Here is a 19,071-nt window from a genome sequence, read left to right as displayed (position 1 = left end):
ATTCACTATGCAAGTCACACGGAGAGAGTGCGGATGAATTATGATTCTGAATATATAAAAATGATGGTTAATTAAAAGTTGTAAGAACAATACAGAAAAATAAAAAATTATATATTCTGTTACTGGCGTATTTAATTTGGGAAGACGATTATTATTATTATTAAACGTGTCATTTCGGTTTTGTACGAATCGGTTAAATGATTCGAACGACTCGCCATTAAAAACGAAAATGCACGCTTGTCGTTACCTGACATAATCGACAGAAAGTATCACTAAACGAATTTATGAATATGTTAAATAAATCTTTACAGAGAACGCAGTTAAAAGATTATAGTCACTCAATGAAAAAAATCCCAAACGATATTTACTGACGACAGAAGCAAGCATGCGTAGATAAAAACCGCTTTAAAATAATTTAGTAGACTGACAAATAATTTAAGAATCTGTGAAAAAAGCACCTCAAACTAATTAGTAAACATTAAAACCTTAACATGTCCATAGTATGCTACATTTATATGTTAAGGTTTTAAAACAGCAGGCTGTGTTAATTTATTATTTTCAAAAGTACTATATTCTATACATTAATGGAATAGCTCCTCTATCGAATGGCATAGGTTGCCCAAAATCACGAATCCGCTCATGAATATTAATTTTAGCATGCAGACGTTGCTTTGTAACCTTCCAACGGCTCTCCGGGTGCGTCCCCTCACGTGACTAATAAATTTTCATGAGCTAAGCTTTCTCCGTGGTACTATTGGTGAATTCGTTTCCTTTCTAGGAAGTTAAACATTTCGAGTAGTGATTCAACGCGCATTTACAGTGATTAATATCGTATTAGACAGCGAAATTTCATATAATGTGATGAATATAAACACAAGAGAAGGGCTAATTTGAGACGGTAGGCGGTTCTTTACGTGATTTTCTATTGCTGATGTGGAGCACGAGCCATCCGTGTGTAACCCATCATTGTTTACTGCATCTGTCCTTCTCATCGATAACATTCAGTTTCGATGCACAAACGCGTGCGTGATACATTTATTTGCTACAGGAACGGTTTTGTGAGATTTAAGATTTGTCATTAAAAATAATATCTGTGGGAATGTGCGACTTGATATTGCTATGGGAACATGTCACCAGCGCTTGACTGTTGATACATTTAGATGATTAAATTGATAATAAGTTCTGTTTTGAGTAGTTTGAAAGAGCTCACTTCCAAAGTACTAATGCAAAATCTGTGTACTGATTAATATTATACTGAATGGATTAACAGATGGGGTAACATTTCTGCTGCTTCACTCTTTACAAATGCTTCATGTTCAAAGTCACTTACAGCTAAATCACTTAAAATTAATGTTGTGTGGAAAATTACAAGTTTATACGTTTAGCAGCCACATTGAGAGTCTGGGACTGAGAATGTAAAATAATTATGGAAGCAGTTTTAATGTAGGTGATTATTTTCTGAACCAGTTTTTGTTTCTGATTTTCGTATTCATGTTAATTGTAGTTAAAGTTGTATACAATATATATATACAGTCAAACCAAAATGTATTCAGACACCTTAAACATTTCATGGAATATGGTAAAAAAAAAAAAAACTGTCGGAGCAAATTCATTTTGATAATGTCAGATAACACTTAAGCATGGTCTGGTCAAAGTGTCTGATTTTGGTGAATTTAGTGCCCCAAATTGTTAATCAGTTTTACTTGTGGTCCACTATATGAATATTTTATGGGTATAATATGTCACAGTTTACTTTATTTTGCTATCCTCACTTATATATATATATCTTAAGCACATCCTTACTGGCTGCAAAACCAGTCTGTCCCAAGGCCGTTACACCTGGAGGTATAACCAAGTCCTGCGCCAATTGGCAGTCATTCTGGAAGGAAGACGATCCTTTATCAATGCCCTCCCTCACCAAACATCCGGACACTCACCCACTATCCCCTTCGTGAGAGCAGGGCAGTGCCCAGCAAAACCAGCCGCAAGAATGGATAGCACCCTCTTGGACACCGCACGGGACTGGAAGATGAAAGTGGACCTAGATCAGCAACTCAAGTTTCCACCTGAGATTTTAAACACCAATCTCAGGCCGGTTATTGTTTTGTGGTCAACTTCACAGAAGTCCCTGTTCATCGTTGAACTAACTGTACCATGGGAGGCTGCAGTGGGAGAAGCGTACGAACGGAAAAAGCTGAAGTACACTGATATAACTTTTGAGGCAAAACAACTAGGTTGGCCTACACAGGTACTTCTGGCTGCAGAGGATTTGTGGCCACATCCATAGTCAGGCTCATGAATGGGTTGGGAGTTCGGGGACAGGCCTTCAGGAAAGCCATTAGATCACTGTTGGAGGCAGCAGAGCGAAGCAGCAGGTGGATCTGGATAAAAAGGAAGGACCCCAACTGGGCTGCAAAAAACAATAAGTAGGGGTTAAAAGGTGTTTTAAGGCCAGGTGTTGCCGTTGAGCCCTCTGGAGGTGTCGTGGGCCTATCAACGAAACACCGGTGAAGGAGGGTGCCCACCTGAAGACCCTGATGATGTTCTTACCCCTCTCCCCACTTAAAATTAGGAAGTGCTGATTACTAGGGATATTAACATCAAGTCCTATGAGCTGAACTATGTGTGTGTGTTTGTTGTTAGTTTTAGTTTCAGTTTTAGTGAAATATAATAAACTTATTAATAAAAAAGTCAATTTTTTGTCTTTATAAAAAAATAAAAACAAAGCAAACCTGGTTGTACAAGTACTGATTTTTAACATTTAAGATATAAACGTTTATTATATACTATTATATAATTCATATATTTAAAATTATATTGTAGCCACGCATTTAGTAATTTTTTCAGTTTTTTTCTTCACAAAAATAATACTTACAGCATTGACATCCTAGATTCAGAATTCAGTTTAATGTTCATTATATCAGCAAAAAATGAAGTTTGTTGTTCAGCTTTTAACTTTAATTATTTGGCTGATATTATCATTACGTTATCATGTAGCAAAAACATAAATGTATTAAATTAGAAAAGAAGTATCTTGTCTTAGTTTTTTTTTTTTGATGTACTTGCATCAGTGTTGAAGAGCTGTCTTTGACTTTCTTTTGCTCAGAGTCAGAAGGAGCAGACTGGAGAATCAACCATGGCAGGAGACGAAGTTCGGCAGAGGAAAGGAGGGGGCCGCAAGAAGTCCAAAAAGGGGAAAGGGAAGGGGCAGGGTGGTTTGTATCGGACTGGCAGTCTAGATGGGCAGAATGACCTGCTGTTACAACCTCCCACCATACCACCCAAAAAGCCTATGGAGGAGAGGACCAAAACAGCCCTGGCTAAGATAGAGGATGAGTCGGCCATTTCTGTCTGCCTGCAGGTGCTGTTCCCATACCTGCTGGCTGGGATGGGGATGGTGATGGCAGGCATGGTGCTGGACAGTGTACAGGTAAGAGACCTCTGAAGAACTTTCTGCAACTTTCTGTAAGACTTTATAGCCTGACATGACTTTCTAACATTTTTTGATGCTTTAGCAGCTAATGTGCCCACTTTAATTATCCAGCATGTCAAGTGCTGATATTTATGGTCCTCACTTAGAGGAAGCAGAGTGTGAGGGAAATTAATGTGATGATTAAAATTCACTCGTAAGCCAAGAACTGGAAAAACAGTCCAATTGTGAAGTATTAAAGCAGTAGTTCAACCAAAAATGATGTCATTTTAAAATCATTGCAAACCTGTATATTTTGTGGAACACAAATTGAGATGACCAGGCTATAAATGAATGGTTTTAGGACCTATTTTTCTTCTTCCCAACCTGATTCTTGCTTGTTCATCTTGAGTTTCTTATTTAGTTACAAAACATTATAAAGGGTGGTGAACCGTGTCCCTACTTGAAGCTGGAGAACTCCAGTCCCTACAAAATGAAATGTGCCAAAACATTTATTAAACAAAATACACATTTTGTGATAATTACTAATCCTTTAGTTCACCAAGAGATAAAAACTCAGATTTCAGAGGAAATCAGTCAGAATTGCGAGATTTCCAAAACAAAAATCAGAAAAAGTCAAGACATAAACCCAGAATTACTAGAAATAAGTCTGCTTGATCTAAACCCGAAAGTTTGAGAAGAAAAGTCAGAATTGTGATACGTTGACTCAAAATTATGAGATATAAACTCAAAATTGTGAGCAATAAAGTCACAATTGTGAGATTTTAAAGGTCCCATTCCTCGTGATCCCATGTTTTAAACTTTAGTTAGTGTGTAATGTTGTTGTTAGAGTATAAATAATATCGGTAAAATTCTAAAGCTCAAAGTTCAATGCCAAGCGAGATATTTTATTTAACAGAATTCGCCTACAAAAAATGACCCGTTTGGACTACATCCCTCTAGTTCCTAGAGTAATGACGTCACTAAAACAGTTTTTGACTAACCTCCGCCCAGAGGAATTCACAAAAAGGGGGTGTGGTCTTGTTGCGCTCCGATGGAGAAGAAGGAAGAGCTGCGTTTGTCGCCATGTCGTTGAAACGCTCTTATTTTCATCTTGGAGTCCAATCATCTTTGTTTGGCCTTCCCAGGGACGCTGTACTTGGAGATTAATGGTTACAATGTATGTTTAACTCGGTTCCCGAAAATTATAATCCACATGTAAAACTATGTGCAGCACATTTTGCTGAGGACAGCTTGCTGAGGACAGCTTTCTCAATCTCAATCAGTTTAATGCCGGATTCACACAAAGATTATTCTTGTAAGATGGAGCAGTTCCCTCTTTGTCTGGAGAAGGCGTTGTTTATGGACCCAGCCGGTAAGTGTATTTTATTATTTAAGTTGGTGCATTTAACAGTTTCTGTAACTTATTACACAAAGGGCAACGCTGTTTAGCTTTGTTAAGTAGATGTTAGGGCTGTGCGATTTTCATGCGCATCTCGTCAGTAAAAACACTCCTGTGATTATAAGTACATCTCCAACACATGCTCCTGCCCACTTGCTTCTCAAAACTGGTCCAATCGCGTTTCCAGGAGGGCAGCCTGCGCTCAGCTGCTGTCGAATCACAACACAGGAACCGCTTGCCCAATCAGAACTCTTTATGTATTTCTGAAGGAAGGACTTTATAGGACAAGGAAGTCATCAGCTCGTTTTTATGACAGCGGTATACAGATAGGTGAATTGTGTGAAAAATACTGTTTTTTTACACGCGAAACACGAACACATGTTATATTGCACACTGTAAACACAATCAAAGCTTCAAAAAAGCGTGAAAAACGGGACCTTTAACTTAAAAAAAGACAAGAACTAGAGACAGAATTGTGAGATTAAAAGTCACGATTACTTTTTTAAAAATTAATCAGAATTGTGAGATGACTCAAAATTATGAGATATAAACTCAGAATTGTGAGAAATAAAAACAGAATTGTGAGAAGTAAACTCTAAATTGGGAGAAATTAAGTCAGAATTGTGGGATGTTAATGAATAATTTTAAAATATAAACTCAAAATTGTGAGTAATAATGTCAGAATTGTGAAATTTTAACTTAAAATAACAAGACATAAATTAGAGACAGAATTGTGAGATTTTCACAAAAAAAAAAGACAAATTAGAGACAGAATTGTGAGATTAAAAATTTCGATTACTTTTTAAAAAAAGAATCAGAATTGTGAGATGTTGACTTAAAATTGCGAGATATAAACTCAGAATTGCGAGAAATAAAAACATAATTGTGAGATGTAAACTCTAAATTGCTAGAGAAAGTCAGAATTGCGAAATGTTAATAATTGCAAGATATAAACTCAATACTGTGAGAAATAAAGTCAGAATTGTGAGATTTTAACTTAAAATAACAAGACATAAATAAGAGACAGAATTGTCAGATTAAAAGTCACGATTACTTTTTTTAAAAATGTATTCCATGGCGGAAACAAGATTCCATATAAGGGTAAGTAAATATTTCCAAAAAGCTATTACTTTAAATATTATGTCCGATCTTAAAATGTGTTGTCATAGAACTGGTTATCATTGCTGTGTCCTGATGGTGTTTAATAAATGAGATTTGCTGGATTTGCTGCGTCACTCTGCCGTGCTCACATCCAAGCAGTTTTTTTTTTTAGCTGAATCATGCCCCTCTTTCCAATGTGTCCTCAACGTAGAGTGGTGACTAATCGAACAATGCTGCTTTTACAACCACATGGGTTCTCAATCTGTCTCTTTGTCTCTCGTAAGCACACTTGTTCTATCTCGATCTGTCTTTTCCTCTCCTCTTTTCCTTTCCCCCTTCTCGTCCGTCTGCTAAGCACTCAGCCCATTCACAGCTGATAAGACAGGTTTAGTAATACGTCAGAGGAGACATTAGCAGAGAGAAGGACAAGGAGAACAGACGCAAGACTCGGCTAAAAACGGCTATGAAAACGGCTATGAAACGGCTGATGGGAAGAAATAAAGGTTAGACGAGAGACTGTTCGAGGGTCTGATGCACCAGTGAGGAGGGGGCAAAGAGGACTGCCCACAGAAACGAGTGGAAGTAAAGCCTCAACATGTGTTTCTGTCACGTTCTGGACCTGTTAGACCAGGCCTGATGATGGAGAGGTGTTCAAATCCACGTTAACGCGGACAGGAGTGTTTGTCATGTGAGTCACGACTCCTGTGGCGGAGAGAACGCACTCCAGAGAACGTAGTGCTCGTGTACAGGGATGTTCCAGCGACGTTCCAGCGACCTGCGAGTGAAAAAATAGCCAACTTGAGAATTATTGTTGGAGGAGAGCCGTGTATAACAACTCAATGCTTCATCTTATAAGGCATAAGACGAATCTCAAGAAGTTTTAAAAGTGGATTTTGACATTCAGAGAAACAACTGTGGAGACGGATGCTCCGCTGAGACTTTTTTGAATGTGAAGGTTCCTATTGGATTTTGTTCGAAAACCCCTGTGGCATTGATAGATGAACAAATGACATCTTTGAGAAGAACTGAAATATATGAAATAGTGAGTGCATCAGCCATCTTTTGGGGCCTTTGCTATCGTGGGATAATCTGTAGATACTAAACTGCCTCATCGTTTAATCTTAAAAACATCCTGTTTTTCTGAGTCAGCGTATTATTTTTCTTCTTCCCAACCTGATTCTTGCTCGTTTGTCTTTAGTTTCTTATTTTCGAGACATTATGAAAGTAGCATTCAGACATCTAAGAAGGTGTTAAAAGCCTCAAGGAACCCTTGTCAATCTCAGTCGTGGCTCTCACCGTTGAGGAATGGGGTAACACACAGAGAGATGGTAGTCACACAGTTAGAGCTGGAGCTCTGTTATCAGGGGAAGAAGCTCAGAGGTTTTACCTGCAAGCTCACCCGGTCGGCTCATGGCTTCCTACCGGAGAGCTCTTACATCATTGCTGCACAGGTCTTTCTGCCGTTTCTTCTGGGCGGGCTGGGTATGGTGGCGGCCGGCATCATCATGGATATTGTCCAAGTATGAGCTATTTAATCTAGATTTGGTGTATTTCTTGGTTGTATGTGTTATTGAAGCTGTGAATAATGCTGTTTTCCAGTATTGATAAGTATTGGCAGAACCATGGTTCAGTGATGGGATCAAATGGTAATTAAAACATTACTTTGATAAATCTGATCCTTACTATGGAGCCCCACAGATGGCATGTAGAAAAAAAATAGTAGGCTAAATCATGTGCTTGTTTTACTATTTCATTCCCTCAATTTATAAACTGTGCGCACGATTTACTAATTTGTTTCCTCGATTTGCTAAATCGTGCATAAGGTTTATAAATTGAGACAAGGAATTAGTAATTTGTGAGCATGATTTAGCAAATTGAGGGAATTAAATAGTAATCGTGCACGTTTTAGTACATCGAAGGAATGAATTAGAAAATTGTGTGCACAATTTTTTTTCTTGCATGTCATGTGTGGGGCTCTGTACCTTACAAAAAGTTGTTTTTATGTAAATACAATGAGAGTACTACAGGGTATGGTACTATTATTTAAATTACATAGTTTGTTCATGTTACTTCAAGAATACCATGGTATCAACAAACATGATATTGCCATTGTACCATATCTCAAAATTCATGATAATACTATGGTACTTTTGAACTTTTTTATTTTACTTTTTTCTTTGTTAAAATGCAAATATTGAAGGTTAGATATTAAAGAAAAAAACAGGCTTAATCTAGGCTTAATGCTTTAATAACATTATAGCAAGAGCATCATGATAACAAAATATTTTTTTTTAACAAATATTGTATTGTAAATATTGTATAGTTTCATAAAATGTATGAATTTATTTTCTAAATGGGAAAAATGTGTTACAAATATAGTTACAAAATTAAAAATATTTAATACAATAATTAGTATTTTTTTGTAGTTCAAATAAAGCAGTAATAAAATAAATTATAAATGTTAAAACTTGCACTTAAAACATTTCACTGGGAACTAAAATAAATTGAAAAAAAGGGAATGAATGAATGAATAAATGAGAGCTGATTAGAATGTGTATACATACTGTACATGTATATAAACTAATAAAAATGACAAAAGCTCAACAAAATTATAAAAATTAAACTAAAATTTAAAAAAAAATCTGAATATTAATAACTATTGTAATAGTACTACAAAAATAACACTTGAATGGACTATAATTACACCTTGAACTAAACTATACAATAATGTGTGTAGATCTAAAGTTATTGCATTCTAACACAAAATATGGATATTTCAGTTAGCATTCTAATTTTTTGGATCTATACTTTACAATTGTTTCAAAGGATATCAGCAAACAATCACATCACACAATCACATGCTAGCTTCCAGTAACGGTTGCTTGTGTTCCTGTCCTCTAGATATAGATGCAGTTGGCATGGACTGTGTTTTGTGTCTATTAACTGAATTCTCATGGGGGTGCGTGAGATAGACCGAGCGAGAGAACGAAAGCTTGTTTCTAAAAGAGAAGTGTGCTAGATCCCAGGACAGGCCTGTGAGGTGACACCAGCCCCTTGAAACAGCCTGGACTGTGTGTGTGGTAAAAATACCGGCCCCTGGCTGGCTGGCACCGGTCTCTTATCTGTTCATTTAAACATTATGGCTATTTTTAACTGCATAAGTGGGTTTGTGAAGAGAGGAGTGCTCAACTCGTATACTGACACATACTAAATATAAACGCACACTCCCACAGCACAAGAAGCCATTCATATTCAGTGAGTCACTGTGACACTTTTGTCAGTTTGCCCGTTATGTGATGATATTTATGACTGTGCTCATGACTAGTCTGCGTGTTGTTGACTGAAAGGATCAGAGAAAAAAAAATGAAACTGACACCTAGTTTAAATTAATATGTAGTACTGTTGTGAAGTATTTTTCATTCGATTGAGAGCATCCCAGTTTATGGCCTGTACATCGAGACTTCACTCTGTTCAAAAATATTGACCACGATGGTCACATTAGCAGATATATGGGAAAGCCAGTGATCTGTTCTGTGTAAAGTATCTGTTTATCTTAGAATTCTTTAAAAGTTCAGTACTTATTTATGGACCTGGGGGCAGGTTTCCCAGCATGCAATTCAGGTGTGAATTTTCTAGTTTACTAGAATTGTAATTACTAGAATTGAATATTTACTAGTATACTAAATTGTGGTTTGCACTCCAAATTAATAGTGATGTAATTCCGTTTCATTTCAGAGAGCTAGTTTATCGATGGAATTCTTAAATGAATGGGTTCAAAAAATTGTTTTTAGTTTAGTTTGAAATTCTTAGGCTATGTTCATAAGAAAATACTAGCATACTGTACTTAATGGGTGTCATAAAAAAAGAAAAAATGCATTTAAATTTGTAAGTTAATCAGAAGAAATTTATTTTATATATATATAATTTATTTTTTTGCATTGTTATATTATAATAATAAATCAATAAGTGTTCCTTCCTCCCAGTGTCATTATTCAATTACTACTATAATAAAAATAATCCTGAATGACTTTTTTTACTTAATATTTTTAAAATGTATTTTAAATCTGCATAAATTACATTGTCTTCATGAATACTACCTTGATAAATGTATATTTATATTAAAAATAATATTTTACAACATATTTGAAATCTAGTAATTTTTTACAAATCTTTCTGAATTTGCTCAAAATTTCAGAACACACTCAAGGGGGAAACCTGTGTTTTAAAATGCCTTGAAAGTAAATTTTTGTTGTTATAAATGACTTGATTGCACATTTCTCTTTTCATTTTTTACAAATAGTGTTTTCACAGTTCCAGGTCAACCCTGGTGTAATGGAGAACTTGCTGTTTCAGACTGTTTAGAAATGTGACCCTGGACCACAAAACCAGTCTTAAGTCTCTGGGGTATATTTGTAGCAATAGCCAAAAAAACATTGTATGGATCAAAATTATCCAAAATAATTATGCCAAAAACCATTAGGATATTAAGTCAAGATCATGTTCCATAAAGATATTTTGTCAATTTCCTACTGTTAATATATCAAAACTTAATTTTTGATTAGTAATATGCATTGCTAAGAACTTCATTTGGACATCTTTAAAGGTGATTTTCTCAGTATTTAGATTTTTTTGAACCCTCAGATTCCAGATTTTCAAATAGTTGTATCTCAGCCAAATATTGTCATGTATTAACAAACCATACATGAATTGGAAGCTTATTTATTCAGCTTTCATATGATCTATAAATCTCAATTTCGAAAAATTGACACTTAAGACTGGTTTTGTGGTCACAAATATCTCCTCTTTGTGTGTTTTAGCATTGGGATGTGTTTAAAGTGATCACGGAGGTGTTCATCCTGGTACCTGCTCTAGTCGGGCTCAAGGGAAACCTGGAGATGACTCTAGCATCTCGTCTCTCTACTGCTGTATGTAAAAATACTTATAAACTGGATAATATATGTATTACTGCATGTATATATTACTTATGATCTGTGTCAAGCTATAACCTTTAATAGCCCTAAGTCTCATAATCAAAAATAAGTTATCTACTTGACTGCAGTTTGTTTCTTGTTTTCCCCAGGCTAACACCGGACAGATGGACGACCCCAAACAGCAGTGGCTGATGGTGACCTGTAATCTTGCTCTCATTCAGGTAGGTGAATCAGAAACACACAGATGTTTTATATTATTAATATTTTACATAATACACTGGAATAGGACTTTAGTTCCTGTCAGAGATAATTTAGACAATATGAACATGAATTAACAATTAATTTAACTTTAAATAAATACTGTATAAAAGAATATGAACAATTCCTCTACGAGACTTCATTCTGCAGGAGTCCTCGGTCTTGAATACCAGTGAGTATTCATTATGAAAATAGATTTGTAATCTGTTTAATGGTGCTGAAGGCATGTGATCTTAGGCTCTGATGAGCAGCTGTGATTGTAGAGCTCCTCTGCTGTCTTCCTCAGGTTCAGGCCACTGTGGTGGGTTTCCTGGCAGCTCTTGCGGCCGTAGGTCTTGGTGCTTTGTCCAGAGGGGGTGTAGAGCTGGACCAGGCGGCTGTCCTGTGTGCTAGCAGTGTCACCACCGCATTTGTGGCAGCTCTCTTTTTAGGTACATCTCTTTAAAACATGAAATCAAAATGTACTATCTTCATAAAAATATTTTTATTCAGCAAGATGCATTAAATTCAATAGTGACAGTAAAGACTTTTACATTGTTACAAAAATGTGTGTTCTTTCTACTCGACAAAGAACCCTGAAGAAATGTGTCACAGTTTCCACAAAAATATTAAGCAGTATGAAATCAGCCAATTAGAATGATTTCTGAAGGATCATGTGACACAGAAGAGTGGAGTAATAGCTGCTGTTGGACAATTTGAATGGAAATGTGATAGGAATTCATGTTGTTTATATGTTCTGGAATGGCTTTCATAGCTTGTACATGATGTGCAAAGCAACATTGTGTATAATACATTTCTGAATAATGCATAACATATTTTAAAATAACAAATGTCACCCAGACTGTGGTTTCAGTGTCCCTAATTTTTAATAAAAGCATTTGCATGCCAAAAAGCAGGACCTATATGGGTAATACAACACACACATTTAGTCTTTTTTCTTTCAATCTTACACTTCTTTAAATATCACACTCTAACATTACCCTGTCAGTTACTGACTCTTCTGCTTTCTTCCGTGTCCAGGGCTGGTGATGATTGGTGTGATCATCGGCTCCAGGAAGGTGGGCATCAACCCTGATAACGTGGCCACACCAATAGCAGCCAGTCTGGGAGATCTCATCACTCTTTCTCTATTGGCTGGAGTCAGCAGCACACTGTTCCAGTACAGAGGTATGGGGCCTTTTAGTTATTCACATATTAATAAAAAATTATTGCTAGATTAAAAACTAAAAACTGTACTTTTTAATTGCATATTGTTACAAAACAGACTGATATTTATTAACAGCCTTAATTATTGTAAAAAAAATACTGCAAGTATTCATAACTTCATAACTTTATATATATTCAATGATTATTAAATAATTATATATAATAGTATAATTATATTTGTATAAGTGATAAAATGAAAAATAATTATTATATTAAATTACATATATATATATATATATATATGTATATATAATTAAATTAAAAATACATCACTTTTTCTTTTTGAGCCTTTAAATATTGCTTATTAAATGAATGTGAACTGTTTAAAATGTACCAGAAGAGGGCAGTAGAAATTCACTAAAATAGGACTTTTTTTTACAAAGATGTGCATTTTTAGCTCACGTAGTTTCCATGATTAAAGATTACATTAAAGAGTGGGAATCTTTCCCCCAAGAAAAATCATTCTGCTTTGTTTAGAAACATCACAGTTGTATGTACTATGCAGATTTAAAAATCCTTAAAATCTGGATTTACAAAAATCACAACACATTTTCTGAAATAACTATTTATTATGTCTAGCATACATCATCAGGGTAATCTACAATGTTTGTGTATTCAGATGTGTGGTACTTGTCCCCGTTGGTGTGTGTCTTTTTCCTGCTGCTCATTCCTCTCTGGGTGCTCATCGCTAGAAAGAGTCCACAGATTAAAGAGGTTCTGAAGTCGGGCTGGCAGCCTGTTTTAGTGGCCATGTCCATCAGCAGGTACAAACGTGCAAACAGAGACACAATCCGCTATTAATGTGTCAGAATAACATGAAAATGGTTATGTATTCATTAATAACTAAATAATTGTGCCTGTAATAAAGGATTAAATAACCGTACATATTAGGGATTTATTTTATTTTTTTAGATCTGATAAAGTAATGGAAATTATTTTAAAAAGCTAGATTAGCTAGATTGCTCTGTTTAGAGCGTAATCTCAATCATAAATAACTGTACAACTAATGAAAATTAGTTGCCCTAAAGGTATGGGAACATTGTTAATAATTTTGGCATATGAGATTTTTACTTAGAATTCACTGAAAAGAAAACAACAAGAAAAATGTAATTAGTTTTCTTTGTGTGTGTTTCTCTTCTAAAATATCGATTAATGTATTTATCTAAAATATGCAGTCTGCTAGATTACATTACAGTATATAGAACTAATTTGTGTTGAAAATGACTATTGATTTTGACATTACTGAAACTAGCATATAACTGCCTGCTAATATTTGCTTTTAAATGAATAAAAAATACCATCAAGGTGACTTTATAGGGCATTACTCATTCAATATATACTGTAAACATTCCACTAAAATAACTCATTTTAGATTTCATGGAAGAACAGGTTTAGAAACAAAGTAACAACAGAAATATCATTTGTGGGTCAACTTATCATGAAACTCTTCCCAATTTCAGTTTCGGAGGCCTTATTCTTGATAAGACTGTGAGCGATCCGAACTTCGAGGGCATGGCGGTCTTCACACCAGTCATAAACGGTGAGGAAATGTCAATCCCAGACAGCACACGCACGTCTGCATGATGTCTGTTAAAGATTGCTTCATCTGGAAAGCCTCTGCTTTGTAAAAACATCTGATAGACTGTCAGTTTTACATATACTCTAATTCATAAACATCTTAAAGACATCTTCTAAATGTCTATTTGACATCTGATAGAAAACGTCCTATAGACGTATTGCGGATAACAATCAGAACATACTCAGAATCATGCTGAATGTACATTAGGCAATACAGAGTAACAGCAAACCTGAAAAAAAGTTCAGAAACTTAATTTAAGGCCCTTTTCCCTCTTCAGCTCCTCATTACAGTAAAATTGATCACATCTCTTTCCGCATTTGGAGCTCAGTTCGTGGATTCAGGGAGACAATGGACTGCGCTGCCAAAATAAAACCATCTCATTCCAAATCATCACATTAAATCAGAGCACTGGCTCTTCACTGGCGGCATTTTATTGCACATGAAAGAAGTCAAGTATTTTGATGGGAGATACTAATAGACTTAAAACCCCGGTTGAGGCAGGTTTTTTTCTTACGTAAAATATTACTTGTGGTGATTTTTCAACTTAAGCAATCTGGTTTAGATTTCCCCTCACTCGTTCTGTTCCTTCCCAGCTGCACATGTGCTCTACCAACATCCCATCGCTCTCGAATGATGACTTAACAGTATTTTGGAAGAAACTACACACAACCCAATGGGAATAGAGCATGTCAGTGTAGTAAAAGCGGCCTAATCCAGTAGTAGCTGTGATTTTTCAGCCAAAAACTTCTCTGACGTCTTCTCTAGTTGTTTATCTGGATCTGGCACCCTATTTTTTCCCAGCTCAATCCTGAGACAAACTGCCCTTAAAGAGGAACACAAGGTGGCTGTGATTCATGAAGACTAATTTGATACCTCAGTAACTAGTTTGATATTCATATCAAGGATTGCCCTCCTGCTGTATTATTCCCCATAGAGCGTCATTTGCCAGGTTTGCATCGAGCGAAAATGTGGAAAAGCTATGAATTGTGAACAAAATACTCAAATTTACAATTTATATTTGACTAATGCCAGTGTACATACTTCCCTAGCTGCATGCTGCATTCCAACACAATTTTCATTTGTGACTGAAATGAGGAGAATATGAGATTGGTTATGGTGTAATGATTGGAAAGCACATTCTTTCCTTCTTGAACTTTTCAGGTGTGGGGGGGAATCTGGTGGCCATCCAGGCCAGTCGGATCTCCACCTACCTTCATTTGTGGAGCGTACCTGGAGTCCTGCCCTATAAGATGAGAAAGCACTGGCCCAACCCCTGTGCCACATTCTTCTCCTCAGGTGAGGTCACTGTCAAACTATTTGTGCTCCTCAGATGAATTCACTCCTTCAGATCTTTGAGATAAAGTGGGTAATTAGTAGTGTTTGCTAAGTCAAGCTTCACTATTGCTGCACAAAGCATGAACTCTGATATTTGCACTTCAACACATTAATCATCTGCACCATTTGTGCTGCAAACATGAGTGATATCTGAAACCTTGCTGTATTTTGAAGAGGGGGTGCTATTTATTTTCTTAAGTGGTTAGACAATGACTTCACAAAATTTTACATTGAAGGAGAGGCCTGAAATTAGTAAGGAACCACCTTTGAAAAAAAAAAAAATTGTAATTGTGGTCTTTTTAAAATAATTGAAAAATGATGATATCTTTAGCTCGTGCCATTTCTCCTCAGGTGTGAACTCGAAGTCGGCGCGGGTGCTGTTCCTCCTGGTGGTTCCAGGTCATCTGTTGTTTCTTTTTGCCATTAATATGCTCCAAGGAGGCCACACTGCCATCACACCAGCATTTATCTGCTGCTACCTGGGTGCTGCTTTGCTTCAGGTGAGCCTTAGTGCTTCAAGCTTAAGTGTTTAATGTTCACACGGATAGTGCTGGCAAATGGAATTCTAAAATAGGTTGTGGTTTTAAATATTTTACTTGAAGTCTTCAAAAAAAAAAAAAAAAAAAAGTTTCATTTTGTCTCCAATTCCCATGTAGTGACTATTTTAGACTATTTTGACTTGTATAGGGAAATAAGGTATAATACCAAGATAAAAGATAGCAGGAAGTAAAGGTATTGGTCAGGTTTACTACTTTACCACTTTATGTAATGTTTTTGAAAGACATCTTTTATAATTTCCAAGGCTGAATTTATTTGATCAAAAATAGAGTAATAATGTGAAATGTTATTCAGTTTAAAGTAATTGTTTTGTATTTTAATATATTGTAAAGTGTTATGTATTCCTGTGATGCAAAGCTTAATTTTCCGCATCATTACTTCAGTTTTCAGTGTCACATGATGCTTCAGAAATCATTCTAATATGCCAATTTGATGCTAAAAGAACATTTCTTATGATTATCAGTGCTGAAAAAACAAACAAACATGCTTTGTGGTTTTTTGATAAATAGAAAGTTCATAATAACAGCATTTTTAAAATGTATATTTTATATAAAAAAATATATTGTATATAAAAAATATTTATATATAATTTAAATGTCCTTACTGTCCCTTTTAATAATTTATATGCCTTCTTGCTGAAGTATTATTAAAATAATAAATTATTAAACGATTAATATTAATCTTTGTAAAAAAAGAAATCTGTTTGAAGTAAGTTGTCACAATATATGTAATGTTTAATCTTGTTTTTCCTCGCAGGTCGGGATCCTCATTTATACAGCAGACCTGATTGTGCGTTTGATGTGGAGAAAAGGTCTGGATCCAGATAACTTCTCCATCCCATACCTGACTGCACTGGGAGACCTGTTGGGCACGGGTTTCCTGGCCTTGTGTTTCCGTCTGGTCATGTTAGTGGAGGGGCTAGGCTTGTAAAATGCTAGACCTCCTCCTCCCCCCACTCCCACTCCCAGTTCACGGGACCTTAGCCACCCAGCCTGGTTGCAATGCTTTGGAGATGCGAACTTGTCTGTGGGAAGCTAAAGACAGAAAATGAGCCACATTGTTTCTGTGCTTACAGGACATGTTGAGTGGAAATATGAAATACATCGGCAGGTATGGACTTAATATCTGACGGTCCGTAATATGATTATACTCTTGGTGTGTTGTCCTGTTGCCTCAGTGATGCTGCTTTCATAAACACTAGTCACCTGATAACTGTATAACTTTAGGTGCTCCACAATTTTTTATGTGCCATGTATAGACTGAATTTGAAGTTTACAAGATTTAAGACCTTGAAGGATTCTGGGATGTTTGTTTTAGTCAAATATTGTTTTTGAGTGTCTGATTTAGGATCTAAAGTTTCAAAACTTTGAAGGTCATTCCTTTTGCTGTTATAGTAACTACATACAAAATCATAATTGCTGCTAGATATTTTTACTGGATACTATATCTCATATACACAGGGGGTCTAACGTACCTCTCCGTTTGTAATTTTTTTGCACCTGAAATATTTTTTCTCAAAATACTACACTTTGAAAAAAGACAAAATCTTATATTTATATAGTGATCCTGTAGCTCAATTGGTAGAGCATTGCATGATCAAGCACAAGGTTGGGGGTTTGATTCCCCGGGAACACATGATAGGTAAAAATTGATAGCCTGAATGCACTGTAAGTCGCTTTGGATAAAAACGTCTGCTAAATGCATTAATTTAAATTTAATTTATATAATGAATGTAAATGGTTGTTCACTTGAATGAATTGATGACAATGATATTGTTCATGTGGCAATTTTATTCAACACATTTGTAATATCTTTACTCTGAATTAGAATTAACCTTCTTTCATGACTTTTCTACAGTTTAAGTGTTGTGGTCCCTAAAACATTAAAAATAATAATAATTACACATTTGAGTTTAACTGTCGTACCAGAGGCAGTTTGTCTTTATAAAATGTTATGTAACAAAAAATGAAAGCACATGAAATCACTTTTGGTTGATGTATTCCCTGGAAAAAACAAAACAAAAAGAAAACAAGATAATTTACCCTTCGAAGCAAGATTCCATATTGTCTAGCACATTGGCATTCACAGTTTTGCAGCACATGTATGCACACAAGCTTTCAAAACAGGTGCAAACTGTTAGTTTCAACACAAATGGCACTCACTGTCGCCACACTCTCAAAAGCTCAGCTCATGCAGTCAGGCTTTCCCACACTCACATCTCACATATGAATCAACCCATTCAAACAACATTCATAATTTTACACCATAATAATGACATTATAATAGGACAAAAGCACTGGCACTCCTTTAACTTTCAAATCAAGGCATGACGTTCCTCTTCAAATGATTATATATATTGCTCATTTAAATGCATTATAAACCTAGACATATAGATGATTCTCTTTGTCCTTACAAAAACCTGAAAGATTCCAGCTCAAAACTGAAATACAGCCTAACTATCAAGACAGAAAATATTTTCCAACAAAACATTTCCAGGAGCAAATTTGGAAGGTTCGTTATGCTTTGTGGCACACGAGGTACCCATTGTGCACCAGGACATGTCTGCCTGTCCGCCAGATATTAGTCAGATGACTCATTCTAACCCTTTCTCTAAAGATTTCATCATGATTTCAACCATAACCATAGGCTTTTTCGCAGACAAGACGACATTACCTAAATTATCAAGGGTCATTTCCACCAAATGCTAATGAACCAAAAGAACATTTCACAGTCGCGAAAACTAATAAGATGTAAAACTCTACTGTCAGAGATTGATTTTCTCTCACTTTAAGAGTTCTAAGGGAAAGATAATCCTCTACTGACTCAAACACATACTGGTACCTCTCTAAAATTTTTATTGCACTTCAACCCTTATTACAAATTAATGAAACGAGTGCTTCCTCCCAGAATCATGCTAATGTTTGACCTGCAATGGCAAGTGAGTAGTTTGCACCTCACCCTGCATCCATAGCTCAACAAGAGCCGCACTGATGAGGGTCTACCTTTCTCCAACCACAGCTATGCACTGTTGACACAGCCCGTTGCATGCCAAATAAAGTGGAGACTCTATGAGAACGCCATTTCTTTCCAGAGCATCTAAACTGCCCAAGGTAGACAGCCTTGTCCAGTTTGCGACTGAAAAAGAAGTCTAAATTCATCCCTTACCTTTGACTCCCTCCAACATATTACCAGCAATCTGCTTGAACCAGTTGACCTTTAAACTTGGGCGTAAGGTTGAGGTCTGGAACTCTAGGGCCTTTCGCACCGCTGGAACCTTTTCATAGTACCAGAA

At 35.9% G+C, this 19,071-nt stretch overlaps 1 protein-coding gene across 2 annotated transcripts; it reads left to right on the top strand.

Moving 5' to 3' along the window:
• The first annotated feature begins 745 nt into the window (after positions 1-745).
• Positions 746-18,688, top strand: LOC132129164 (solute carrier family 41 member 3-like). 2 transcript variants are annotated; one of them, XM_059540650.1, is made up of 11 exons: positions 746-898; positions 3,107-3,430; positions 10,730-10,837; positions 10,993-11,064; positions 11,388-11,532; positions 12,122-12,268; positions 12,927-13,071; positions 13,768-13,847; positions 15,048-15,182; positions 15,573-15,721; positions 16,536-18,688. In XM_059540650.1, exons 2-11 carry the CDS (start codon positions 3,137-3,139, stop codon positions 16,707-16,709), a joined length of 1,449 nt encoding a protein of 482 aa, XP_059396633.1. In that variant the 5' UTR covers positions 746-898; positions 3,107-3,136; the 3' UTR covers positions 16,710-18,688. The 2 variants fall into 2 exon arrangements, with proteins under 2 accessions (XP_059396633.1, XP_059396634.1); XM_059540651.1 differs by lacking the exons at positions 746-898; positions 3,107-3,430 and adding an exon at positions 6,394-7,432.
• Positions 18,689-19,071: the final 383 nt, after the last annotated feature.

Source organism: Carassius carassius, chromosome 46 (genome assembly GCF_963082965.1).
Source record: "Carassius carassius chromosome 46, fCarCar2.1, whole genome shotgun sequence".
Classification (NCBI taxonomy): domain Eukaryota; kingdom Metazoa; phylum Chordata; class Actinopteri; order Cypriniformes; family Cyprinidae; genus Carassius; species Carassius carassius.
The sequence above is the reverse complement of the archived record's forward strand: the minus strand, read 5'-3'. Positions and strand labels throughout refer to the sequence as shown.

Excerpts from the sequence above, each read along its gene's own strand:
- LOC132129164 (XM_059540650.1), top strand. The coding sequence starts at position 3,137 with ATGGCAGGAGACGAAGTTCGGCAGAGGAAAGGAGGGGGCCGCAAGAAG. Across the intron at positions 13,848-15,047 it reads CTTCACACCAGTCATAAACG|GTGTGGGGGGGAATCTGGTG; the intron begins GTGAGGAAATGT and ends TGAACTTTTCAG. Across the intron at positions 15,722-16,535 it reads TGGGTGCTGCTTTGCTTCAG|GTCGGGATCCTCATTTATAC; the intron begins GTGAGCCTTAGT and ends TTTTCCTCGCAG.